General features: G+C 50.8%; 1 protein-coding gene and 1 long non-coding RNA gene across 3 annotated transcripts; one reads left to right on the top strand and one right to left on the bottom strand.

Moving 5' to 3' along the window:
- Positions 1 to 1,890: 1,890 nt before the first annotated feature.
- On the bottom strand, positions 1,891 to 12,412 carry LOC116973031. 2 transcript variants are annotated; one of them, XR_004411979.1, is made up of 3 exons: positions 12,184 to 12,412; positions 2,732 to 2,821; positions 1,891 to 2,179 (listed from the first exon to the last, which is right to left on the bottom strand). It is a non-coding gene; the product is annotated as an uncharacterized LOC116973031 (long non-coding RNA). The 2 variants fall into 2 exon arrangements; XR_004411980.1 differs by lacking the exon at positions 12,184 to 12,412 and adding an exon at positions 9,506 to 10,019.
- LOC116973029 (zinc transporter ZIP9-A-like) lies at positions 10,705 to 26,678 on the top strand. Its single transcript, XM_033020669.1, has 8 exons — positions 10,705 to 10,914; positions 16,220 to 16,328; positions 16,675 to 16,854; positions 20,476 to 20,544; positions 21,248 to 21,333; positions 21,958 to 22,092; positions 23,788 to 25,518; positions 25,639 to 26,678. The coding sequence occupies exons 1-7, from the start codon at positions 10,819 to 10,821 to the stop codon at positions 24,016 to 24,018; spliced, it is 906 nt and encodes a 301-aa protein (XP_032876560.1). The 5' UTR covers positions 10,705 to 10,818; the 3' UTR covers positions 24,019 to 25,518; positions 25,639 to 26,678.
- Positions 26,679 to 27,952: the final 1,274 nt, after the last annotated feature.

Raw genomic sequence — 27,952 nt, 5'->3', positions numbered from 1 at the left:
AGTGTGTGTAGGCTTGTTTTAATATGCGGGGATCGCTGGTCGGTGCTGAATCGGAGGGCCTGTATCCACGCTGTATCTCTAAACTAAACTAAACAAACAGCTGTATTATTATCCAGACATGATGTGCTACACTTGACTGGAAAGGTAAATAAAAGGACTGATTTTCATACCAGTTCTGCTTACATTTTTCAACTCATGATAGCTATATCTTTCACTCACTGGGAAATAACCTGCAGAAGAATTTAGAATGGGGCAGGGAATGGGAGTGAGGGGAGGAGGATGAGGGAAACGAGGGGGAGGGAGATGGGACAGGGTCTCTACCCCCCTCCCTCTCTGCCCCTCTCCTTCTCTACCCCCCCCTCCATTCCCTCTACCCTCCCTCACTATTCCTCGGGAGGAAACTGAAACACCCAAAGAAAACTCATGTGGTCACAGGGGAGAGCGCACAAACTCTGTGCAGACAGCAGCCGTAGTCAGGATCGAACCTAAGTCTCTGGCACTGTAAGGCAGCAGCTCTACTACTAAGGTAGACAAAAATGCTGGAGAAACTCAGTGGGTGAGGCAGCATCTATGGAGCAAAAGGAATAGGCATCATTTCGGGCTGAAACCCTTCTTCAGACTCCATCTTCAGATTTCCTTCGCTCCATAGATGCTGCTGCACCCGCTGAGTTTCTCCAGCATTTTTGTCTACCTTCAATTTTCCAGCATCTGCAGTTCCTTCTTAAACAGCTCTACTACTAAGGCAGTTTTTAACAAAGATCTTAGAGCAGAGCTCTTTGGTTTTTAATAGGCAGATAGTTGGAACAAAGGCTAAAGATAAGAGGAGAAGGTGTGAGACAGGTTTGAAGAATTGCGGATTGTGAAGCCAGATGGAGAAAAGCAAATAATGCTTTATAGCTTGGAGAAAAGTAGCTGAGGGGGGAGAGGGATGGAAAAAGAAAATAAGTTGTAGTCCAAATGGAGCACAGGAGGGTGAGGGGAGAAGAGGGGGGAGAAAAGGGGGGTTGTGGGGGACAGTAGTTAGAGGTTACCTAAACTTGGAAAATTCAACGTTCATATCATTGGGTTATAAGCTGCCCAAGCAGAATATGAGGTGCTGTTCCTCCAGTTTGCATGTGGCCTCACTCTGGCAATGGAGGCGACCCAGGACAGATGTTATCAGAATAGTTAAAACTCAAAATTGCTCGAATCTCAATTAATTCAAAGAAATGTAAGGTATCACACACTTAATCCCCGCATTTGTTCCTCTCCCACAACATAATTCCACTTGGTAAACATAAAATGCTGGAGTAACTCAGGGGGTGAGGCAGCATCTCTGGAGAGAAGGAATTGTAGCGACAGGTTTTTATATTGTTCAAGAGATTACTCCCTCTAGCCACTTAGGAGACTACATGGTTACAGGAGAGTCGTAATACGCATGTGAGCTCTCCGTGAGACCTTCAGAGCTTAACAGACAAATCTTCATAACATAGTCTTTTGATGAATAGTTTCTTTATTGTTGAAGACAAACAATAAGGTATACGTCCGACCTTATACTCCGACTCGTACACTGTAATCTCCGTCAAACTCCAGCGTATCGCTTTAAACGTTAGAAAACTCCTCGTGTCTCGGTTACACTTCACATGGTCGAAGGGTATACCTTCCCCATGTAACTCCAAAACTGAACAAAAACACTAGGCTTCTGTGCAAGAAACCCAGCACCAAACACGCCCTTGACTTCGTCATAAATACCACCCACATAATAATGTGGGCAGTCTAAAATATAAAGACAAATGCCATAATTAAAGACACACAAAATAAGCCAAATGGCTGCTACAGGAATGAGTGACGTTTCAGGACGAGACCCTACTTCTTTTCGACCCGAAACGTCACCCATTCCTTCTCTCCATCGATGCTGCCTCACCCGCTGAGTTACTCCAGCATTTTGTGTCTACCTTCGATTTTATCCAGCATCTGCAGTTCTTGCTTACACACAATTCCACTGAACTGGTTACATGAATATTTTACACCATACACAACAATATTTATCAATACTTGCAATAATCACACATGCAATGGATTGCTCTGTGGTCCAACTCCAGTTTTGATGGAGGCAGCCACGGATATTGTTTGGAACTTTCGTTGCCACAGTATGAATACTGCAGATCAGCCCGTCATCTTGTGCAAGTTGTTTCATACCCTGGAAGCGACAAAAGAAAAAAGAAAAATGGTGTCAGGAGTAATTATATATTGAAGGATTTGCATCAAAATGACCCCACACCCAAACACACAGGCATCCAAACTTCTCACCATCCATAATGCAAAAGGATGCCAAAACCGTCACTTATATGAATGAATGAATGAATGAATGAATAAATGTATTGGCCAAGTATTCCCATACAAGGAATTTGCCTTGGTGCTCCGCCCCCAAGTGACAACATGACATACAGTGACAGTTAGGAATCACACATAAAACATTAAACATTAATGATTTATGAACCTATCTCCCTGCACATAACCCATATCCCTCCATTCCCTGCATATCCACATTCATATCCAAACATCTTTTAAATGCCACTAACGCATCTGCTTCAACCATCACCCCTGATAGCAGGTTCCAGGCGCTCACCACCCTCTGTGTTAACAATAAATGAACGCATCAGTCTCCAACACCTCAGCAGCACGTTCCAATCACACAACATCCTCTGTGTTGAAAAAAACGTACATCTCCTTTGAATTTTGCCCCACTCACCTTGAAGCTATGCCCTCTAGTGTTTGAATTTTCCATCCTGGGAAAAAAGATCTGAATGTCCAGCCTCATAATTTTTGAGATTGAGATTATCTGTAAATGAAAATCGAAATGTGAAATAAACACCGAAAAACTCTGTGTTGCAAAAAAAAAAACTTGCCCCTGCACATCTCCTTGATTTGATTTGTCCATCCTTGCCATGTGCAGAGTGGGCCGCTGGAGGCCCTGCAGCACCTGGAGGATCACGTGGATCAGAGGGAATGGAGGCCTCACAGAGGTCATGTGTGCGGATCAGACGCGGCCTACAGCGGCACAGAGCAACGGTGGAGACACAGACAACATCGCCAGGCCAGGCTGACCCCTGCAACACCGACACAGGGTAAGACTACATTTTTGAAGAAACTCAATCTGGAAGGATGCAAGATGGTGCTGAAAACGTGGTGACTCTTCAATGCTTCAATGTTATCTACTATTCTTATACTCGTGTAATTGGGTATAATTGTGCTTATTCAGAGTAAGGTTTTTCTTGAACTGTATGCGAAAAAAGGATTTTCACATGCATCTCTCAAATTAAACACACAGCTTGTGGTCTACGAGGTTTGAGTGATGTCTACAGTGCAGTTCAGACACCTTGGCAAACTCCTCCAAACTCACTGGATGTTCAATGCTAGTTTCCTGGCTGCAGCCAAAATCCTAAGCATCGAGGCACATTACAGGCAGCAGTCACATGGCGAGCACAATAGTTCAGATAGGAAAGCGTGAGGGTTATGTGCAAAACCAAAGGAAATGGGATTAGCTCAAGTGAATATCCAAATCTACACGGATAAGAAGGGCCAAAAAGCCTGTTTCCTTGTTGTATCAATCAATGTTTAAACTCCTCAAACACTGAAACAGACACAAAGTGCTGGAATTACTCCGCGGGTCAGGCAGCATCTGTGGAGAAAAAGGATGGGCGTCGTTTCGGGCCAGGACCCTCCTGAAGAATTTACGAAACATCGCCCATCCTTTTCCTCCAGAGCCTTTTCAAGAGAGAGTTAGAGTTAGATTTAGCTCTTAGGGCTAAAGGATTCAAGGGATATGGGGAAAAAGCAGGAACAGGGTACTGATTTTAGATGATCAGCCATGATCTTATTGAATGGTGGTGCTGGCTCAAAGGGCCGAATATTATAATATTTTTATATTTTTATATGTTTTCTAGAGCCACAGCCTGAGCTGTGGAGTTGCTCCAACACTTTGTCTGTCTATGTCTTTGGTGCAAACCAATATCTGCTTAGAGTCATAGAATTATGTCACAGTGTGGAAAGAGGCCGTTCAGCCCAACTTGCCCACACCTGCCAACATGTCCTAGCTACACGTCCCATCTGCCAGCATTTGGTCCATATCCCTCTGAACCATGCCATTCTTTGTTTCTGGACTCCAGGCTCCACAACAAGATTAACAGGAAGGCAAAAAAAAAAACGATTCAAGCTTGTTTTCTTTGGTGAAGAAAGTCGTCACAATTCTTGGGAATCCCGTCGCCTACAAGAAGACAACATTGAGAGTAAGCCAAGACAGACACAAAAAGCTGGAGTAACTCAGCGGGACAGGCAGCATCTCTGGAGAGAAGGAATGGCTGGCGTTTCGGGTTGAGACCCTTCTTCAGTCCCCGACAACACGGGTAGTGTTTTTGCAGAAAAGGCATCTGTGGCGCCACTGCTTCGTTTAAAATGGCGCTGCTGCGTATTTAAACTCTGCGAACAGGGTCTGTTTAAAATGGCGCCCGCGGGGGGGGGGGGGGGGGGGCCATGACGTCAGCACCAGAGCCTCGATCTTCTCATCGAGTCCACACACAAGATTAGAAGTTGTTCAGTCAGAGCTGAACACACTTCTCGGCATCTGCATACAATGGTGTCTGTCTTGGGCTTCTTGTGCGTGGTGGTGGAAAGATTGGTGAAAACAAGGCCGCGACGTGAACTCTCCTTCCTTGACTTGCCTCGATGAAGGGTCGAAGCATCCTCCCTGATGGGTCGGTCTGGTCGTCAAGGGGTAAGGCGTCCTCTCTCATTGGTCGGACTGGTCGTCAGGGAGCGCGTTGTTCTCTCTCATTGGTCGGGCTGTTCCGTCACCAGGAGGAGCCCTCGTTCATTGGTCGGGCCCGACGCTCAGGAGACCAGGCGTTATCTCAATGGACGGACTGGTCTTCTGGGAGCGCATCGTCTTCTCTTATTGGACGGCTGGTCGTCAGGGAGCGCATTGTCTTCTCTCATTGGACGGCTGGTCGTCAGGGAGCGCATTGTCTTCTCTCATTGGACGGCTGGTCGTCACTGAGCGCATCATCTACTCTCATTGGATGGCTGGTCGTCAGGGAGCGCATCGTCTTCTCTCATTGGACGGCTGGTCGTCAGGGAGCGCATCGTCTTCTCTTATTGGACGGACTGGTCGTCAGGGAGCACATCGTCTTCTCTCATTGGACGGACTGCAAACACGCTGCGGGTCCACGTGCTGTGGCGATGGTTTAAAATCGTCTCCCACTTTCTCATCCTCTCCCCACACACTGCGGACAACACGCCCTGTCCACCCTCTCCCCCCTCCCATCACTATCCATCTGTACGCGGCACCTCTTCTCTTACAGGTGTCAGGGGTTGTGAGGAGATGGCAGGAGAATGGGGTTTAGGAGGGAGAGATAGATCTGCCGTGATTGAATGGTAGAGTAGACTTGATGGGCCAAATGGCCTAATTCTACTCCTATCACCTATGACCTTACTAACTCCTTCACGTTAGTTGATGAGGTGATGAAGATGATCGATGAGGGTAGGGCGGTAGATGTTGTCTCCATGGATTGTAGCAAGGTGTTTGATAAAGTCTCCCATGGTAGACTTGTCCAGAAGATTAAGATGCATGGGATTAGCAGTGACTTGGCTGCATGGATTCAGAACTGAAGATGGACACAAAATGCTGGAGTAACTCAGTATCTCTGGATATCTCTGGATCTATCTCTGAATAGAAGGAATGGGTGACGTTTCAGGTTGAGACCCTTCTTCAGACTGGCCCACTGATAGAAGACAGAGGGTTGTGGTGGAAGAACAATATTCAGGCTGGAGGTCTGTGACCAGTGGAATTCTGCAGGTATCTGTGCTGGGACCTCTGCTGTTTGTGTTACATATAAATGACTTGGACGTAAACATAGACAGTTTGGTCAGTAAGTTTGCAGATGACAGCAAGATTGCTGGGGCCACAGACTGTCAAGGTATACAGCGGGATATAGATCAGCTGCAGAAGTGGGCGGAGGAATGGCAGATGGAGTTTTATCCGAGCAAGTGTGAGATGTACTTTGGGAGGTCAAATGTAAGAGGAAAATATTCAATTAATGGTATGTGCCTTCTTTACCACTCCATCTACTTGTGTCACCACTTTCAGGGAGCTGTGGACTTGGAGCCCAATATCTCTCTGTAAATCAATATTGCTAAGAGTCTTGCATGATCCTTAACAGAATTGATGTAGTGAAGAATATTGGGGTCCAAGTCCATAGCTCCCTGAAAGTGGCAAGACATTAGATGGAGTGGTAAAGACGGCGTATGTTATGCTTGCCTTCAGTGGGGGGCAATGAGTATTAGAGTCAGGAAGTAATGATGCAGCTTTATCAGAGTTTGGTCAGGCTGCAATTGGAATATTGTGTGTAGCTCTGGTTGCCCCATTACAGGAAGGATGTGGAGGCTTTGGAAAGGGTGTAGCGGTTTACCAGAATGATGCCTAGATTAGGGGGGCATTAGCTACCTAAGCCCTGCATTAGCTACAGGGAGAGGTTGGACACTTAGACAATAGACAATAAGTACAGGAGTAGGCCATTCGGCCCTTCGAGCCAGCACCGCCATTCAATGTGATCATGGCTGATCATCCCCAATCAGTACTCCGTTCCTGCCTTCTCCCCACATCCCCTGACTCCGCTATCTTTAAGAGCCCTATCTAGCTCTCTCTTGAAAGTATCCAGAGAACCGACCTCCACCGCCCTCTGAGGCAGAGAATTTCACAGACTCACAACTCTCTGTGAGAATAAATGTTTCCTCGTCTCCGTTCTAAATGGCTTACCCCTTATTCTTAAACTGTGGCCCCAGGTTCTGGACTCCCCCAACATCGGGAACGTGTTTCCTGCCTCTAGCGTGTCCAAACTTTTAATAATCTTACATTTCAATAATATACCCTCTCATCCTTCTAAAACTCCAGAGTATACAAGCCCATCCTCTCCATTCTCTCGGCATATGACAGTCCCGCCATCCCGGGAATTAACCTTGCAAACCTACGCTGCACTCCCCCAATAGCAAGAATGTCCTTCTGCAAATGAGGGGTCCCAAAACTGCACACAATACTCCAGGTGTGGTCTCACTAGGGCCCTATACAACTGTGGAATTACCTCTTTGCTCCTAAATCATTGACGTATATTGTAAATAGCTGCGGTCCCAGCACCGAACCTTGCGGTACTCCCACTAGTCACTGCCTGCCATTCTGAAAGGGACCCGTTAATCCCTACTCATGGATTTTCTATCCATGTCAGCACTCGAACCCCAATACCATGTGCCCTAATTTTGCCCACTAATCTCCTATATGGGACCTTATCAAATGCTTTCTGAATGTCCAGGTACATTACATCCACTGGCTCCCCCTTGTCCATTTTCCTCGTTACATCTTCAAAAAATTCCAGAAGATTAGTCAAGCATGATTTCCCCTTCGTAAATCCATGCTGACTCGGACCGATCCTGTTACTGCTATCCAAATGTTCCGCTATCTCATCTTTTATAATTGACTCCAGCATCTTCCCCACCACTGATGTCAGGCTAACTGGTCTATAATTCCCTGTTTTCTCTCCCGCCTTTCTTAAAAAGTGGGATAACATTAGCTACCCTCCAATCAACAGGAACTGGTCCTGAGTCTATAGAACATTGGGAAATTATCGCCACTTCCTTAAGTACCCTGGGATGCAGACCATCAGGCCCTGGGAATTTATCAGCCTTCAGTCCCATCAGTCTAACCAACACCATTTCCTGCCTAATGTGGATTTCCTTCAGTTCCTCCGTCACCCCAGATAATCTGGCCACTAGTACATCAGGAAGATTGTTTGTGTCCTCCTTAGTGAAGACAGATCCAATGTACCTGTTCAACTCATCTGCCATTTCCTTGTTCCCCATAATAAATTCACCTTTTTCAAGAGTCCAACTTTGGTCGTAACTAATTTTTTCCTCTTCACATACCCAAAGAAGCTTTACTATCCTGTTTTATATTCTTGACTAGCTTACCTTCGTACCTCATCTTTTCTCCCGTATTGTCTTTTTGGTTATCTTCTGTTCTTTAAACATTACTCAATCCTCTTGCTTCCCGCTCATCTTTGCTACGTTGTACTTCTTTGCTTTAATTTTTATACTGTCCCTGACGTCCCTTGTCAGCCATGGTCGTCCCTTACTCCCTTGGAATCTTTCTTCCTCCTAGGAATGAACTGATCCTGCACCTTCTGTATTATTCCTAGAAACAGGAATTTTTGCCATTTTTGTTCCACTGTCATCCCTGCTAGTGTATCTTTCCAGTCAACTTTGACCAGCTCCTCCCTCATTGTCCCCTTTATTCAACTGCAACGCTGACACCTCCGATCTACCCTTCTCCCTCTCCAATTGTAGATTAAACCTGATCATGTTATTGTCACTGCCTCCTAATGGCTCATTAACCTTGAGGTCCTTTATCAAATCCAGTTCATTACATAACACTAAATCCAGAATTGCCTTCACCCTGGTAGGCTCCAATACAAGCTGTTCAAAGAATCCATCACAAAGGCACCTGACAAAGTCCCTTTCTTCTGGTCCAGTACCGACCTGATTTTCCCAGTCTTGAAATCTCCCATAACAACCACAACATTACTTTTGCAACATGCCAATTTTAACTCCTGATTCAACTTGCACCATATGTCCAGGCTACTGTTTGGGGGCCTGTAGATTAGTCCCATTAGGGTCTTTTTACCCTTACAATTCCTTAGTTCTATCATTACTGACTCCACAGCTCCTGTTTCAATGTCACCCCTTGCAAAGGACTGGATTTCATTCCTCACCAACAGAAGTCTATAGAACATTGGAAAATTATCACCAATGCGACAAATTCTAGAGCCACTTCAGAAGTACCCTAGGATGCAGACCATCAGGTCCTGGGATTTATCAGCCTTCAGTCCCATCAGTCTATCCAACACCATTTCCTTCCTAATGTGGATTTCCTCCGACTACCCCAGATCCTCTGGCCACTAGTACATCAGGAAGATGTGTTCGGATTTTTGGATTGTTTTTCCTGGAACGTTGGAGGTTGCGGGGTGACCTGATGGAAGTATATAAAATTATGAGAGGCATAGATAGGATAGACAGTCATCTCCAATCTTTTTCCCAGGGTGGAAATGTCCAAAACTAGAGGGCATAGCTTTAAGGTGAGAGGGGCAAAATTGAAAGAAAATGTGCGGAGCAGGTTTTTTTCCACACACAGAATGGCGGGGACCTGCAACGTGCTGCCAGGGGTGGTGGTTGAGGCAGATATGATAGTGACGTTTAAGAGGCTTTTGGATAGGCAATGGAAATGTAGGGAATTGAGGGATATGGATAACATGTCCTCTGGTTGTTGATTCCCCAACCCTGGGTAAAAAACTGTGCATTCACCCTATCTATTCACCTCGTGATTTTGTGCACCTCTATAGGGGGGTTGCACGTAAGGCAAAAATTGACAATTTCGGCGGGTTTTAACGGGCCCGCTACGCTGGAAACAATGGTCAGCGCCTACCTGCAGTTCATCGCGTGTACTCCACTTGGCGTAGCGTAGCAACAGTACGGGTCATGGGTCGTGACCCGACTGCCGTGAAACCTCCCTATAAGATCAGTTCTCATCCTCCTGCGCTCCAAGGAATACACTCCTCAACGCCTCCCTAAAAGCTCAGGCCACCGTGTCCTGGTAACATCCAAGTACAACTTATCTGCGCCTTTTTCAGCTCATCCTTCCTCTCGCAGGGAGACCAAAACTGCACGTAATGCTCCTTGCGCATTATGAGAGGGAGCACTGGAATAGTGGAGAGAGGGACTGGAAGGAGAGTCCGTGTCTCTGGGGCTAAACTCGCCCAACCCCGGGTGCCTGCACATCCACCCTCCACCGCCGGGGGGCTGGCGGCTCCATGCAGTTTCCAGCGCGGCCGTGGGGGGGCGACGTGAACAGTGGAGTCGTGGGAAGTTTGTTAGAGAGGAGGAAGGTGGAAGTGGGAGAAAGAGAGGGAGGAGAGAGGGATGGAGAGAGAGGGATGGAGAGAGAGGGATGGAGGGAGAGGGATGGAGAGAGAGGGACGGAGAGAGAGGGATGGAGAGAGAGGGATGGAGAGAGAGGGAGGGAGAGAGAGGGAGAGAGAGGGATGGAGAGAGAGGGAGAGAGGGATGGAGAGAGAGGGAGGGAGAGAGAGGGAGGGAGAGAGAGGGATGGAGAGAGAGAGAGAGGGGGGGATGGAGAGAGAGGGATGGAGAGAGAGGGATGGAGAGAGAGAGAGAGGGGGGATGGAGAGAGAGGGATGGAGAGAGGGATGGAGAGAGAGAGAGAGAGGGGGATAGAGGGAGAGGGGGATGGAGAAAGAGAGAGAGAGAGGGGGATGGAGAAAGAGAGAGGGATGGAGAGAGAGGGAGGGGGTGGAGGGAGAGAGGGAAGGAGAGAGAGAGGTGGAAGGGGGTGGAGGGAACAGGAGGGAGGGGTGGGGAAGAGAGAGGGTGGTGAAAAGAGGGGGGGAAGGAGATGGAAGGGAGAGAGGGAGGGAGGGATGGAGGGAGGGTGGAGAGGGGAAGGAGGGAGAGGGGGTGGGGAAGGGAGGAAGGGGAGATCGTGGGGGTTGGGAGAGAGAGAGGGAAGGAGGGGTGAAAGGAGGGTGAGTTTGAGGAGAGGGAGGGGAAAGGGAGAGGGAGATAGAGGGGTGGTTGGGGCGAGAGAGAGGAGGGAGGAGTTAGTGTAGGGGAGGGGCTCCAGAGGAGGGGGAGAGGAGGAGAGCCCGGGTGGGGGTGAGGGAGGAGCGGAGCGGAGCGGTGTAGAGCAGAGCCGGTCGTGTGGCCGTGCTGGGCTGGGCGATGGACGGGGCGCTGAGCATCGCGCTGCTGAGCCTGGCCATGTTCGGGGGGTCGCTGCTCCTGGGGCTGATCCCGCTGCTCGTCCGGCTGCCCGAGGTGAGTGAGGCCCCAGACCCGACCCCGGGATCCCCGCCGAGACCCGACCCGGGGCCGGGACCAGGAGCAGGAGAGCGGGGAGTGAGTGGTGGAGCGATGCACAAACTCAATGCTGCACGATCTGGGCTGTGGAGGGACTGGGCGGACAACGTGTCAGGTCGGGACCCTTCTCCAGACGCAGGGAGGAGGAGGGAAGGGGGGTAGAAAGCTGCAGAAAAACACCCGGACTCTCCCTACAGTCTGAAGAAGAGACAAACAACCGCAGGGGCAGCAATGAGGAACGCAAACTGCTGGAGGAACTTAGCGGCTCAGGCAGAGTCTGTGTTGCTTCAGCACTTTTACTATGTCCTCAGCCTGACCCGGTGAGTTCCTGCAACACACTCTTTGTCCTGTTGCAAGGATGTTGTTCCTGGTTGGCTCCATCACTCCACAATCTTGACGTTGTTCCCTGTCCCGTATGGAGTAAGATTGCTTCTGCCAGGGACTGTGTAACACCGGGGCACGGGTCTGTCACTGCATAATATTGGGGTACAGTACTGGTGGGGACGGGTCTGTTACTGCATAAAACTGGGATACAGTACCAAGAGGGATGGGTCTGTCTGTGTAACACTGGGATACAGTACCATTGGGGACGGGTCTGTGTGTGTAAAGTACCGGTGGGGACACTGGGGTGATGTCTAGTTTTCTTTGGGCGTTGCCATCTAGGATGACCTGTCCTGTGCTCAGCTCTTCGGTGTGTGTGTGTGTGGTCTCAGGCTTGTTCCTGCCACTTAGTTTTAGCCGCAGTAGAGGTGCTGGCTGTCTAGGGCATCTTCCCGGTAGCTCAGTCTTGAGCACATGGAGGCGCTGGTGGCCTTGGGGTTTGGCCCAGTGGCACGTTCTTCCTGGAACCTGCGACAGGGGAACACATCTAGCAGAGAGACGCACCACTTGGCGTCCTTTTGTGTGTGTGTGTGTGTGTGTGCATGTGGGGATGACGCCGGGTTCGGCAGTGACCACACCGGCACTCACAGTTGGGTGAACTCGCGTGATATATTTTACTGACAGTGGTGAGAAAGTCCAGGAACACTTGGGGATGCTGTCTCGTGCCATCAGGGCGCACGTGTGGTGGTGCTGCCCATCTTGGGCTTGTCCCGGCAGCTCAGTACCAGTTTAGTTTAGAGATACAGCGCGGAAACAGGCCCATCGGCCTTGCGAGTCCGTGCCGACCAGCGATCCCCACACACTTGGAACAATTTACATTTATACCAAGCCAATTAACGTACAAACCTGTACATCTTTGGAGTGTGAGAAAACCGAAGATCTGGGAGAAAACACACGTGGTCATGGGGAGAACATACAACCTCCATACAGACAGCACCCACAGTCGGGATTGAACCCGAGTCTCCGGCACTGCAAGTGCTGTAGAGGCGCTGGCTGTCTAGAGCTTCTCCCTGGCAGCGCAGTCTGGATCACACTGAGGTGCTGGTGGTCTTGGGATTTGTTGCTCAGTCTTCCTCGAACCTGCGATAGAGGAACACAGCTAACAGGGATACGCCTCATCTTGTCCTTTTCCCACTCTTTTCTTCGTTCAGAGAAAGCAAACTCAATTTATTTCAAGAGGGTTTGCATACAAAAACAGTGACGTAATGTCGAGGCTATATAAGGTGCTGGTAAGGCCGCATTTGGAATATTGTGAGTAATTTTGGACACCATATCTGAGGAAGGGTGACCTGGCTTTAGGGGGGAGTTGCTTGTAAGGTCAACGGGTCAAAGAGCATGACGCACGGAGCAGCTCAATCATTCTGGAGTACAAGGCAGCTTTCGGCATACACTGGTAACATTCGGAACGGTTTCTTACCTGTTAAAAACCGCAAAATGGTCAATTTTTGCGCTGTAAATTGTGGAAATAGGGTTAACTGTGAGAGAAAACTGCCGCTCACTGACTTGCGAAAGAGCAGCGTGCCGACGGATTGAGGGCAAGTCCCAGCCCACGACAGACCGGGGCTGGAGGGTGACTGAGTGCTCTGAACCCGAGCACCAAGGTGGAAGTGGCCGAAGGAGCGGATCCCTCAGGACAGCCCCCCCACCCCCCCCCCCCCCCCCGGTGGTCAACGCTGTCCAGCCACGGCCGCCCTCTGCCCCGTCTCCCCCTGTGCGACCGCACTGGCGGGCTGTGGGTCGGGCAGCGCCCACACACACGGTGCCGGGTGGAGCGGGTCCTCACCTCCGGGCAGCGGACACACGGGGCCAATAACCCGGCAACATCGTCGCAGAGTTGGGGACAGTCTGGTCTCTCCACCCACCCAGAGCCACTGCACCGGCACCCAACCCACAATGGGTGATTCACCCCCCCGACCCCCACCACCACAATGGGTGATTCACCCCCCCGACCCCCACCACCACAATGGGTGATTCACCCCCCCCCCCCAACCCCACCACCACAATGGGTGATTCACCCCCGACCTCCACCACCACAATGGGTGATTCACCCCCCCCCCCCGACCTCCACAATGGGTGATTCACCCCCCGACCCCACCACCACAATGGGTGATTCACCCCCCGACCCCACCACCACAATGGGTGATTCACCCCCCCAACCCCCCCCCCGGGGTGATTCACCCCCCCCCCCCCCCGACTCCCGGACCCCGACCCCCACACATCGGGGTGGTTCACCCCCCCGACCCCCACCACCACAATGGGTGATTCACCCCCGACCCCCACACCGGGGTGATTCACCCCGCCCCCGACTCCCACATGAGGGGACGGATGGCCTGGGGTCCGCGAGTGTGGAACCAGTCAGCGTGGAGTCCGAATGCAGGAACAGAAGATGGGCCCGATGCACTTGCAGCCATAGTAAGTGCCTACTTGCACTCCAGAAGGCGTTGCTTGGCAACAGTACGGGTCACTGGTCGTGACCTCGACTGCCGTGCAACCTCCCTATGGAGAGGGTCCGGAGGAGGTTTACAAGAATGATCCAGGAATGAGTAGGTTAACCTATGATGAGCGTTTGTCGGTACTGGAACTGTACTCGCTGGAGTTTAGAAGATTGAGGGAGGACCTCATTGAAACTTATAGAATAGTGAAAGGCTTGGATAGAGTGGATGTGGGGAAGATGTTTCCACTAGTGGGAGAGTCTAGGACTAGAGATAACCCTTTCTGGCTTAATCCCTCCCTTCACCACCTCCAGTTTATATTCCAGTTGGAATATTTTGGAGGACCAAGAAACCAAGAACCAAGAGATCATAGCCTCAGAATTAAAGGATGTTCTTTTGGGAAGATGAGGAGAAATTTCTTTAGTCAAAGGGTGATGAATCTGTGAGGGTGATGAAGACTGTGGAGGCCAAGTCAGTGGATATTTTTTAAGGCAGAGATAGATAGATTCTTGATTAGTACAGGGGTCAAAGGTTATGTGGAGAAGGCGTGTGTGTGTGTGTGTGTGTGTGTGTGTGTATATATATCTGTGTGTGCATATATCTGTGTGTGTGGGTGTGTGTGTACAGTGCCCTCCATAATGTTTGGGACAAAGACCCATCATTTATTTATTTGAGCAGGATGTGTCTACACTTCAGAATTCATTCTTCTTCTTATCGAGTCCACACACAAGATTAGAAGTTGTTCAGCCAGAGCTGAACACACTTCTCGGCATCTGCACAATGGTGTCTGTCTTGCGCTTCTTGTGCTTCTTGTGCGTGGTGGCGGAAAGATTGGTTGAAACAGGGCTGCGACGTGAACGCTCTTTCCTTGACCCCCAGAATTCATGATGCCACTACCATTAGCATCATCACTGAAGATAAGTGTGCCAGTAACCACAGCAGCCATACATGGTCTGACAGGGCTCCAGAGTTCCTTTGTGGAGATGGGAGAATCTTCCAGAAGGACAACTATATCTGCAGCACTCCACCAATCAGGCCTTTATGGTAGAGTGGCCAGACGGAAGCCACTCCTCAGTAAAAGGCACATGACAGCCTGTTTGGAGTTTGCCAAAAGGCACCTAAAGGACTCTCAGAGCATGAGAAACAAGATTCTCTGGTCTGATGAAACCAAAATTGAACTCTTTGGCCTGAATGCCAAGTGCCACGTCTGGAAGAAACCAGACACTGCTCATCACCTGGCCAATACCAAACCTACGATGAAGCATGGTGGTGGCAGCTTATGCAATACGTATGCAAATGTGATATTTCAGTTATTTCTTTTTAATTACTTTGCAAACATTATGGAGTATTGTGTGTAGATTGATGATTTAAAAATGTTTTTTTAATCCATTTTAGAATAAGGCTGTAACGTAACAAAATGTGGAAAAAGTGAATATTTTCTGAATACACTGCATATATAGTGTGTGTATATAACTGTATATGTGTCTGTGTGCATGGTGTGTATAATGTGTGCCTGTGCATGTCTGTGCGGGTATGCGTGTCTGCGTCTGGATGTGTTCCACCACCCCTGTCCCTCCTGCCATGTTGGTCACAGGCTGAGTGGAGCCTTGGCAGTGGGTGTGAGAAGCTTTCCTCCGAGCCTGTGATAGCACAAAGGCTGCTTTGAGCAGAGGCTGGCTGTGACCCAGGTCCTGCCTGAGGCTGGAATCAGTGGCAGGGCCCGGGCAGAGCCATGCTGCGTCACACACCATCTCTCTGCTGTTGCCCACCGCACGGCGTATCTGCTGCACGTCTAGCCGCCCCAGCTACAGGCACACAGCCAGACAGCTCAAACACAGGCCCTTACGCCTGTGTCGTGTGTCTGCATGTTTGGGTGTTGTGTCTGCCTGTGTCGTGTGTATGTTTGTATGTTGTGTGTCTGCGTGTGTGGGGTGCCTGAGCATGCCTGGCACCATTAACAGTTCCACCTCGGTCGTTACATCAAGGTGACAAACATCAAAATGCAACTTCCATCAGTCTGAAGAAGGGTCCCCACCTGAAACGTCACCGGTCCATCCCCTCCACAGATGCTGCCTGACCCACTCAGCTCCTCCAGTACATATGTTTTGTTCCAGACTCCAGCGTCTGCAGTTCCAAGTCACTCGGAATCGGAGGTTTATTTTGAGTTCCTGGCGGATCCGGGATTCGCCCCTTCCCCCATCCGCCCCCCACTGCCCCTTCTCCACCCCTCGTTGCGCTCTCCCCTTGCCCCCCCCCCCCCCCGACTCTCCTCTTGCCCCCGCCCCAGTCCACCCTTGACTTCCTCTCTCCCCCCGTCCCTCACTCCCCCGTCCCTCCTCCCCCCGTCCCTCCTCCCCCCGTCCTGCTCATACCCCCACCGTCTCACACTCTCCCGTCCCTCTCCACCCTGTCCCTCACTCTCCCCCATCTCTCACTCTCCCCGCGTGCAGGCGAGGCTGAGGCAGGTGTCGGTGCTGGGAGCAGGGCTGCTGTGTGGGACGGCGCTGGCTGTCGTCATTCCCGAGGGCATCGAGCTGCTGATGGCGGCCCCCCCCTCAGGTAGGTGGTCTGCACTCGCCCGGGCGGGGGGGGGGGGGGGGGGGGGGGGGGGGAGCAGTGGCCCCAGGTTGTGGGGACTGGGAGAGGGAGCATGGAACAGTACAGCATAGGAGAGTGGGAAAGGGCAGAGATGGGGGGGAAGGATCAAGAGATAGACCAGTGGAGCGAAGGGGGCAAAGGAGCTCAGGAGGCAGATCGGAGAGAGAGAGGGGAAATGGGAGAGAGGGGGAAGGGATGGGTGAAGGCGAGGGCAGGTAGGTGGTGTGAGTGGGTAGGATGGGGTGGGCAATGGTGGGAGCTGGGAGTGTGATGTGGTTACGTTGCGGTGATATCTCTATGGTTACAGGCCGGCTGAGGAACCTGTCGCTTGACCCCGTCACCACGGAGTCGCCGGCGGGGGCCGAGGGCAGGGCCTGCGCCCCCTCGCACGTCTTCATCGGGATCGCCCTGGTCACCGGCTTCCTGCTCATGTTCCTCATCGATCAGATCACCGCCTGTATCACCGGGCAGGGGCAGGGACAGGGAGGTAGGCACGGCAACCGCCGACGGTCGGCTCGGTAACAACACCCCTCCGAATGATCAGGCACAGACCAGGGGTTAACTACAGTCGATAAAATATCGCCATTGGATACATGGAGAGGAAAGGTTTGGGGGGGGATATTGGACCAAACCCCGGGCAGGTGGGACTAGTGTAGATGGGGCATGTTGGTCGGCGTGGGCAAGTTGGCTGAGGGGCCTGTTGCCATGCTGCATGGCTCCATTCTCCCAGTTCCATTATAATTTAATACTAATACGCAAGGGCAGTTTGAGATTAAAGAGAAGAGTTGGGGTTCTTGAAGAGCATGAAATCCCCAGGACGTGATACGATTTATCCCAGCTTAGTTAGAGAGGCAAGAGAGAAGATTGAGGGAGCATTGACAAAGATCTTTGCATCTTCTCAAGACGTAGGTGAGATCCCAGTGGACTGGAGAGTCCTCTAGCACCTAGACCGCCAGGGGACCTATGCAAGAATTTTGCTTGTGGATTTCAGCTCTGCATTCAACACCATTGTGCCAGAGCTGCTACACTCCAAACTCTCCCAGTTGACTGTGCCTGAACCCCTCTGTCTGTGGATCACCAACTTCCTGACAGACAGGAAACATAGAAATTAGGTGCAGGAGTAGGCCATTCGGCCCTTCGAGCCTGCACCGCCATTCAATATGATCATGGCTGATCATCCAACTCAGTATCCCGTACCTGCCTTCTCTCCATACCCTCTGATCCCCTTAGCCACAAGGGCCACATCTAACTCCCTCTTAAATATAGCCAATGAACTGGCCTCGACTACCCTCTGTGGCAGAGAGTTCCAGAGATTCACCACTCTCTGTGTGAAAAAAGTTCTTCTCATCTCGGTTTTAAAGGATTTCCCCCTTATCCTTAAGCTGTGACCCCTTGTCCTGGACTTCCCCAACATCGGGAGCAATCTTCCTGCATCTAGCCTGTCCAACCCCTTAAGAATTTTGTAAGTTTCTATAAGATCCCCTCTCAATCTCCTAAATTCTAGAGAGTATAAACCAAGTCTATCCAGTCTTTCTTCATAAGACAGTCCTGACATCCCAGGAATCAGTCTGGTGAACCTTCTCTGCACTCCCTCTATGGCAATAATGTCCTTCCTCAGATTTGGAGACCAAAACTGTACGCAATACTCCAGGTGTGGTCTCACCAAGACCCTGTACAACTGCAGTAGAACCTCCCTGCTCCTATACTCAAATCCTTTTGCTATGAAAGCTAACATACCATTCGCTTTCTTCACTGCCTGCTGCACCTGCATGCCCACTTTCAATGACTGGTGTACCATGACACCCAGGTCTCGCTGCATCTCCCCTTTTCCTAGTCGGCCACCATTTAGATAATAGTCTGCTTTCCTGTTTTTGCCACCAAAATGGATAACCTCACATTTATCCACATTATACTGCATCTGCCAAACATTTGCCCACTCACCCAGCCTATCCAAGTCACCTTGCAGTCTCCTAGCATCCTCCTCACAGCTAACACTGCCCCCCAGCTTAGTGTCATCCGCAAACTTGGAGATATTGCCTTCAATTCCCTCATCCAGATCATTAATATATATTGTAAATAGCTGCGGTCCCAGCACTGAGCCTTGCGGTACCCCACTAGTCACTGCCTGCCATTGTGAAAAGGACCCGTTTACTCCTACTCTTTGCTTCCTGTTTGCCAGCCAGTTCTCTATCCACATCAATACTGAACCCCCAATGCCGTGTGCTTTAAGTTTGTATACTAATCTCTTATGTGGGACCTTGTCAAAAGCCTTCTGGAAGTCCAGATACACCACATCCACTGGTTCTCCCCTATCCACGCTACTAGTTACATCCTCGAAAAATTCTATAAGATTCGTCAGACATGATTTACCTTTTGTAAATCCATGCTGACTTTGTCCAATGATTTCACCACTTTCCAAATGTGCTGCTATCCCATCTTTAATAACGGACTCTAGCAGTTTCCCCACTACCGATGTTAGACTAACTGGTCTGTAATTCCCCGTTTTCTCTCTCCCTCCCTTCTTAAAAAGTGGGGTTACGTTTGCTACCCGCCAATCCTCAGGAACTACTCCAGAATCTAAAGAGTTTTGAAAGATTATTACTAATGCATCCACTATTTCTGGAGCTACTTCCTTAAGTACTCTGGGATGCAGCCTATCTGGCCCTGGGGATTTATCGGCCTTTAATCCATTCAATTTACCCAACACCACTTCCCGGCTAACCTGGATTTCACTCAATTCCTCCAACTCCTTTGACCCGCGGTCCCCTGCTATTTCCGGCAGATTATTTATGTCTTCCTTAGTGAAGACGGAACCAAAGTAGTTATTCAATTGGTCCGCCATATCCTTGTTCCCCATGATCAACTCACCTGTTTCTGACTGCAAGGGACCTACATTTGTTTTAACTAATCTCTTTCTTTTCACATATCTATAAAAACTTTTGCAGTCAGTTTTTATGTTCCCTGCCAGTTTAGGAAGCAGCATGTGAGGCTGGGAAAGCACATCTCGGACCCGCAAACCCTCAGCATAGGAGCACTGCAAGGCTGCGTACTCTCCCCTCTCCTTTACTCTCTCTACACCAACGACTGCACCTCCACAGACACCTCTGTCAAGCTTCTCAAGTTTGCGGGCGACACAACCCTGATTGGACTGATCCAGGACGGGGAGGAATCTGCCTACAGACAGGAAGTGACACAGCTGGCGTCCTGATGCCATCGCAACAACCTGGAGCTCAATGTTCTTAAGACGGTGGAAATGATTGTAGACTTTAGGAGAGCTCCCCCTCCCCTCACCCCACTCACCATCAACAACACCACAGTCACATCTGTGGAGTCTTTTAAGTTCCTTGAAACCATCATCTCCAGGGACCTTAAATGGGGGGTCCACCATCGACTCCACAGTCAAAAAGGCCCAACAGAGGATGTACTTCCTGCGGCAGCTGAGGAAACACAATCTGCCACAGGCAATGATGGTCCAGTTTTATACGGCCATCATAGAGTCTGTCCTCACCTTCTCCATCATGGTCTGGTTTGGCTCAGCCACCAAGCACGACATCCGGAGGCTGCAGCGCATCGTTCAATCAGCTGAGAAGGTTGTTGGCTGCAACCTTCCCCCCCATCGACAAACTGTACACTGCAAGGACCAGGAAGCGGGCGGGTAAGATCATCTCTGACCCCTCTCACCCTGGCCACAAACTTTTTGAATCACTTCCCTCTGGAAGGCGACTCGTGAAGTGTCAAAGCCGCCACAGCCAGACATAAAAACAGTTTTTTTCCCCACGAGTAGTAGCTCTACTCAACAACCAAAAGTCTGTAGCCTCCTTGTGCTCTGGTATTTTATTTAATTCTCCACATGTTTAAATTATGTTTTATTTTCACCTCTAGCCTTTGCCACTTACTCCACCCATCTGCCAATAATCCCCCCCCCTGGTATTTGCCTACCACTTGCCAGGCTTTCTCCCACTCCCACCTCTGGTGATGTTTGGGCCGGCACCTTATCTGACTGATTGTAGTAGGGGGAGAAAGCTGGATGAGAGGAGGGCGCAGGGCTGGGCCGAGGGGATGGTCAGGGACTGACCGCTAATGGGGGCATCTTCTGTTCCCTCCACAGAGCAGGGGAGGGGGGCAAGGAGTAGGACCGGTCTGACCGCCACCCTGGGACTGGTCATCCACGCTGCAGGTAGGGAGCGGCCGGGGGGGGGGAAGGGGGGTTGTGGGGGCCAAGAGTATGGTGAGGGGGGGGGGAGAGGGTGGAGGAGCTGCGGGTTGGGGGTGGGGTATGGGTGAGGGGGGAGGGGGTTGGGTCGGGAGTGGGGGGGGGGGGGGGAAGGCGAGGGGGCGGGGTGGTGTGCTGCTTTGATGTACATGGATCTGGTGCAGACTGTTGACCTTGAGACCAACAGCCAGGGCACCAACTGCGGCTCCTATCCTGCGGTCATAATGTCACACCGCACAGAAATGGGGCCCTTCGGCCCAACTTGGCCTTGCTATCCAAGATGCCCCATCTACACTCCTCCATCTCCCACATTTGGTCCATATCCCTCTAAACCTTTCCTATCCATGGAGCTGTCCCCCTCTTTTAAACACTGGTATAGTACCTGCCTCAACTACCTCCTGTGGCAGCTCGTTCCATACACCCTCCACCCTCTGTGGGGAAAACAGTTGCCCCTCAGGTTCATGTCTCACCTTAGACCCTTGTCCTCTGGTTCTTGATCTTCCTACTCTGGGTAAAGGACACTGTGCTCTGGCCGTTACTCTACCTGACCCATGGATTGCTCAACCCTTGACCCCTGCCCTCTGTCTGACCCATGGATTGTTCGACCCTTGACCCCTGCCCTCTGTCTGACCCGTGGATTGCCTGACCCCTGCCCTCCCTCTTGCAGTGGACGGGGTGGCGTTGGGAACAGCCGCCGGATCTTCCCAGGTCTCCCTTCAGGTCATCGTCTTCCTGGCCGTGATCCTGCACAAGGTGGGAGCAGGGGGGGTCAGAGGTTGGGATGAGGTGGTCTGTGGGGAGGGGGGAGGGGTGCTGAGGAATGTCTGAGGGAGGTGAAGATGGAGGTCTGAGGTGAGGGGGAGGGGGAGATCAGTCTTGGTGGGGGAGAGAAAGGGAGGGATGACAATTGGGAAGGGTGGGAAGAAGTAGGGGGGCGATCTGACATGGTGGCTGAGAGCAATGGTCTTTGTGATCTGGGACTTTGGGGGGGGAGGGGGGGTGACCTGCATGGTGGTCCTAGAGAGGTGCAAACTCCACACAAACAGCAGCCGAGGTTGGGATCAAACCCGAGTCTCTAGCACCGTGAGACAGCATCTCTACTGTGCCGCCCAGTAAGAGTCTTGAAGGACAACGTCTCCCGTCCATTCCCTCCGCGGACGCTGCCTGGCCAGCTGAGCCGCTGCAGCAGCTGGTTTGTGGGGGAGATACCGGGGTAAGGGGAGGGTGGTGGGGGGGTGCAGAGTGTACGGGGGTCTGAGTTGAGATATCTCCCTCCCCCCCCAGAGGTGTGTGTGTGCGTGTTGGGTCTGGGTGGGGGGAGGGTGAGAGGCTGGTGGGGGAGCAGGCAGGGGGTGACTCTCCGTGTCTTTGCTCCAGGCTCCCGCCTCCTTCGGCCTGGTCTCCTACCTGCTACACATGGGGCTGGAGCGGAGGCAGATCTACCGCCACCTGCTGGCCTTCTCCCTCGCAGCACCCCTCCTCGCCCTCACCACCTTCTTCATCGTCCGCCAGGTAAGGCCTGCCCGGCGTCCATACCCTACCCCCTCCCATACCTCCTCCCCTACCTCCTCCCCTCTCCCCCCTCCCCCCTCCCTACCACCTCCCCAACTCCCTCCCCTATCCCCCCTCCCCTCTCCCTACCACCTCCCCTCCTCCTCTCCCCTCCTCCGTTCCCCTCCCCCCCCTCCCTCCACCCCTGCAGTTGGTGGTTTACACCGAAGATAGACACAAAATGCCGGAGTAACTCAGCGGGTCAGGCAGCATCTCTGGAGAGAAGGAATAGGCGACGTTTTGTGTCGGGACCTTTCAGAGGCCCCCGACTCTGTCTGAACAAGGGTCTCGACCCAAAATGTCACCTATTCCTTTTCTCCACAGATGCTGTCTGACCCGCTGAGTTACTCCAGCTTTTTGTGTCCATAAGCTTTGAGATAGTTATGACAGAGGACAGATTTGGGTGTTGAGGGGAAGGGGAAGGTACTAAGTTGGAGGAGGGTAAGTTACATCGCGGGACAGCACCTCGGGAGAGTTTAGTGTGAGCAGCTGATTCTGGGCAAACCCACATCTGGCTCGTGGGAGTGTCACGGCACTAGGATTAGCTGTGACACATTAGGTCAACATTGCCACATCTCCTCACAGTGTAGACGGTTATTTTAGTCCATTGAGCCAATGTCAGTTCACAAGTCCATAAGTCTTCTTCTTGCTTATGGCGTGCACAGCCTAAAGTTGTAGGACAACTTGTTCTATTTGATCGTGCACACCAGGTTGATTGCATTCATCGAAACAGGGCGGATCACGTGAAGGTTGCAATCTCCTACCCCAGTCCATTTGATAGGAGCAGAATTAGGCCATTAGGCCCATTCAATCATGGCTGATCTATCTTTCCTTCTCAACCCCATTCCCCTGACACATGTACTAATCAAGTTAATCAGTTAATCACCAGTGCCAATTACAGCAGCAATTAACCTCCTGGGGCACTGAGTACAAGGTTTAGGAAGTCACGTTGCAGCTTTATAAAACTTTGGTAAGGCTGCATTTAGAGTATTGCGTGCAGTTCTGGTCGCCCCATTACAGGAAGGATGTGGAGGCTTTGGAGGGGGTGTTGAGGTTGGCCAGAATTCTGTCTGGATTAGAGGGTCTCTCCACAAGGGGAGGTTGGATAAACTTGGATTGTTTTCTTTAGACTGTCAAAGATTGGGGGGGGGGAGACTTGATTGAAGTATATAAAATGACGAGAGGCATAGATAGGGTAGATGGTCAGAACCTTTTTCCCAGGATGGAAATGTCAAGGACTAGAGGGCACAGCTTTAAGGTGAGGGGGGCAGAGTTAAAGGAGATATGCAGGGCAAGTTTTTTGCACAGTAGGTGGTGTGGGAGGCAGATATAGGATAGTGGTGTTTAAGAGGCTTTTAGATAGAACCATGGATAGGAGAGTGGAGGGATGTGGATCTCAATTAGCTTCACTTGGCATCATGTTGGACACGGACATTGTGGGCCGAAGGGTCTGTCACTGTTCTGTATTCCATCACCCGCACATCTTTAGGATGTGGGAGAAAGCCGGAGCAGCATGGGGATCTCGGGGAGATCGTGCGAACTCCACACAGCCAGCAACCGAGGTCGGGATCGAACCCGGGTCGCCGGCGTTGCGAGGCAGCGGCTCTGCCCATTGCGCCACCATCGTTGAGCCTGTGTTTCTTATCTCGCCCACAGAGCAGCCTGGAGTTGCTGCAGCAGACCAAAGCCACGGGCGTCGGGCTCCTCTTCTCCGCCGGCACTTTCCTCTACGTAGCCTCCGTGCACGTCCTCCCCGAGGTCAGCGGACAGCGGCCCCACCCCGAGGTCGAGGGTCGGCTGGGCCTGGGCCTCCTGGACAGCCTGACCATGGTGCTGGGCTGTACCCTCCCAGTCCTCCTCTCTCTGGGGCTGCACAATGCCCAGTGATGCCCCCCCCCCCAGGACCTTACGTGGGGGGCGGGGAGGCGGGTACGGGGGAGGTCTGTTTGATCTGCCACAGTCCAGTCCCGCTCACAGCCTTGGAGTTTTGTTCCTGGGTGTGAAAAGCTGGGAAAACTGAAGGACGGAGGGAGCAGGGAGGCATAGCCGGAGTGGCAGTGGCTAGGATATCCACATATCCCGGGGTTAGAGCGTACAAGGAACATCTGTGCCTTCTGACACCATTTGTGCATGAGGCGTCTCTGTGTGTCCCTCCCCTTTTCTCCCTCCTCCCCCTCCCTCTGTTCCCCTCCCCAACCCCCTTCTTTGTTTCTCCCTCCTCTCTCCAACAAACAGTCACTTTCTCACTTCTCATTCCTCTGCCCTCTCCTCCCCTGCCCTTTTCTCTTCATTTCCCCCATCCTCTTTCCCTCTCCCCTCTGTCTCCCTCTCCCTCTGCTCTGTCTCTCCCTCCCCCTGTCTCCCTCCCCCTGTCTCTGGATATGTGTGTGATATTTGTCAAGTGAACACAATGCAAAGATAAGGCCAGTACTGGTGAGACAGACAGCTGCCATGAATGGGTGTGGAGCGGCTGGGGTCAGTAATGATTGCCAGGGTGTGACTAGCTCTCCTTTCTTCCTTACCGATAATAAGCGAGTTCGGTATTCCGACTGCGCATGCCCAGGTCAAAGGTCACTATGCATAAACAGCCCTGGAAAGCAGTGAAGCAGTGGACCTTCATTTCTTCTGTTTTTTCCAGCTTTGATTCTTCTAGGTAAGAAAATATATTGCTTTCAAACTATGAAATTGTTGTATTTATTGTCCCTTTGTTAAAAGCTAAAGGGCCTGTCCCACCAGCATGCGATTGCATGCATCTAGCGCGACCAAACGGAAGCGGAGTTCGCACTGAGTTCGCGCAAAGTTCGCGCGTGATGTAATTTACGTCATACTCACCAATCAGCTGGGCAGGAGGCGGGCCGACTGAATTTGGACGTCGCGAGATGGGGGGATGGGGATGGGGACGGCACAGCAGCAACTCAACAGACCCGGGCCCAACACCGACCATGGACAAGCACGATCTCGCTCACTCACCAAAGCACAATAAAGCAGTAAAAACAACAAAATAATGTTAGCTTTTAACAAAGGAACAATAAATACAACTATTTCATAGTTTGAAAGCAGTATTTTCTTACCTCGAAGAATCAAAGCTGGAAAAAACGAAGGTCGACTGCTTCACTACTCCACCTTTGATCTGGGCATGTGCAGTCGGAATATCGAACTCGCTTATTGTTTCCAGACGTGGCTGTTGGTAGGAGACACATTTACTTGTTCAGTTGAAGTTACTGGGGCAGCCGACATTATCACTGACTGTCAGACCGTGGGGGAGAGACGGTGTGTTCTGCTTTGTTCCAGCTGTGGTGGCCACAGAGTCGTACTGTTCTGCCCCCAACTCGCCATGCTAATGAGGGCTTACTGGGGTCACGAGGGGGTTACTAGGGTAATGAGGGGGTTACTGGGGTCTCGAGGGGGTTACTGGGGTCTCGAGGGGGTTACTAGGGTAATGAAGGGGTTACTGGGGTCACGAGGGGGTTACTGGGGTCACGAGGGGGTTACTGGGGTATCGAGGAGGTTACTGGGGTCACGAGGGGGTTACTGATGCATTCTGTTTGCTGAAGGCTCCATGTACCAAGATGCCCAGATCCTCTCTCCCTCTGTTCGTCTGTGCGGTCTGCGTTTCATGAGGCTGACATCCTGGAAGATTATTCACCCTGTTGATCTCTATGTTCCCCTCCTCCCCTTGCGCCTGTCTATCCTGAGACCTCTGATCCCAGGCCCATCTTGGGCTCCGTGTTGGCTGCACTGTGAACGGCCCAGCAGTCTGCGAGAGTAGTGCGGTTGTTCCCCTTGTACACTTGCCCCACTTGGCCATGGACCTTCCATCTCTGATCCCGGGCCCTGTATCTCCAGTTGTCAAGGCTTTGGGGTAGTCAGTGTACAATTGCCACTCTAGTTTGAAAGAGTTTGCCTAGAGGCCCCTCCCACTCCCCGGGGGTTGTCTTCACTGCTTCTTCTTTCGTGTGGCGTGCACAGCTTAAAGTTTTTGGACAACTTGTTCTATTTGATCTTCCGTTTGTGCACGTCGAGTTGATTGCATTAGTCGAAACAGGGCGGACCAACGTGAAAGTTGCAATCTTCCACCCTGTTGTCTTCACTGGGAGGGAGAAGTGATAGAATGGGTGTAGGTGGGAGATGCAGTCATCTGCCATTGTTCCGGTTGCTCTTTGTGGAGATTATTCCTACAGGATGTTGTTGCTTCCAGAATTAATATCTCAATCTCATCGACAGAAGGTACAAGCCTTAGCACATTTACTGTATTATGCCCACCTCACAATCTAATGAAGATTGAGGCTACTGTATATTAACTTTAGTTTCAAGTCTATCTAAAGAAAGCATAATGATTTATTTTCGACATAGACTGCCTTTTTGTGACGGATGCATACCTGCATCTTTTTTTAAACCTAGATTGATGTAGAGCAGCCCAGAGTGCGGCATGAACTGTTATATGCATACTGACGCTGTGTTGTCTCATAAACAGCACTGTACATAGAGGATAAGTGGGTTGAGCTGTGTGTCAACTGCCTCATGTAAATAAAATTATTTGGCTCGGATGTTATCTGATTGATCGATTGAAATGTACAGCATGGAAACAGGCCCTTTGGTTCACCAAGTCTGCACTGACCATCGACCACCCATTCACACTAGTTTTATCTTGTCCCATTTTTTCCATGCACTCCCTACACATCACGAGCAATTTTCAGAGCGCAATCAACCTACAAACCCGCACGTCTTCAAGACGTGGAAGGAAACCGGAGCACCTGGAGGAAACCCACACAGTCACAGGGAGAAAGCGCAAACTCCAGGCAAACAGCACCCGTGTCCTCATTCGTGATTTCCCTACCCCAGGTAAAAGACTCTGTGCATTCATGTACAAAGCAGGTCTTTATCTTTTTTTAATATTCTGAATATATTTCATAATCTTTTAATTTAAATATTTTTACAGACACTGCCCCATGGGTCATTATAACGAGAGATTGATGTAATACTAGATAATCATACCGTCAGAGTACGTCAAAGTATGTGGTGTACAATCATAGTAGATTGGTGTTGTGGCAGGGTTGTAGTTAGAGTTGTGCAGGATGGTTCAAGAGTCCGGTGCTGGTTGGGAAGCTCTTCTTGAACCTGGAGATTACCGGGTTCTTGGGCTCCTATATCTTCTTCCTGATGGTAACAGCGAGATGAGAGTGTGGCCAGGGTGGTGTGGGTGTTTGATGATATCAGCTGCCTTTGTGAGGTAGCACCTCCTGCAGATCCCTTCGAAGGTGGGGAGGTCAGCAGGTGTGATGGATCAGGCAGTATCTAGCCACTATAATCTCCTTTGTTCCACGGCATTCGAATTGCCGAACCAGTCAGTATGTTCTCTACTGTATACCTGAAAAAGCTCTATTAATAGAGTATTCAGTGACATGCTGAAACTCACACTTGGAGGATGTAGTGATGTTGATGAATTCTCTCTGCGATTGCAGCAATGTGCTGGGCATTGCATGAAAGAGCGCCTTGTGTTATGACCAATTCAAGACAGAAGATGAGTACTGTCTTGGCTCTAAGTGGGTAAAACTGTGACGAAGGAAAGCTGATCTACATGTAAAGAAATCTCTCTTTAGGTATCACATTTAGGTCAAATGGACTCCAATGTCCTTATTAATACCAGAACAAAACAATGCTTTGAGCCACAGACACTTCCGTCTCCACTTCGGGTCAGTGCAGTGGATATTGGTATTGTCGTTGGAAATCTGAACCTCCCAAGGAGTCAGCCCCAGACAGAGACCCCTGGAAATATATTCGGGGGCAACCAACGCCCAGAATTTTTAGGCAGATTATAAAT

This window comes from Amblyraja radiata, chromosome 5 (genome assembly GCF_010909765.2).
Source record: "Amblyraja radiata isolate CabotCenter1 chromosome 5, sAmbRad1.1.pri, whole genome shotgun sequence".
Taxonomy (NCBI): Eukaryota; Metazoa; Chordata; class Chondrichthyes; order Rajiformes; family Rajidae; genus Amblyraja; species Amblyraja radiata.
Note: the sequence above shows the minus strand (reverse complement) of the source record. Positions and strands in the feature narration are given on the sequence as shown.

Coding starts and splice junctions, on each gene's coding strand:
- LOC116973029 (XM_033020669.1), top strand. CDS start 10,819: ATGGACGGGGCGCTGAGCATCGCGCTGCTGAGCCTGGCCATGTTCGGG. Junction 10,915..16,219: donor TGCTCGTCCGGCTGCCCGAG/GTGAGTGAGGCC, acceptor CCCCGCGTGCAG/GCGAGGCTGAGGCAGGTGTC. Junction 22,093..23,787: donor CCTTCTTCATCGTCCGCCAG/GTAAGGCCTGCC, acceptor TCTCGCCCACAG/AGCAGCCTGGAGTTGCTGCA.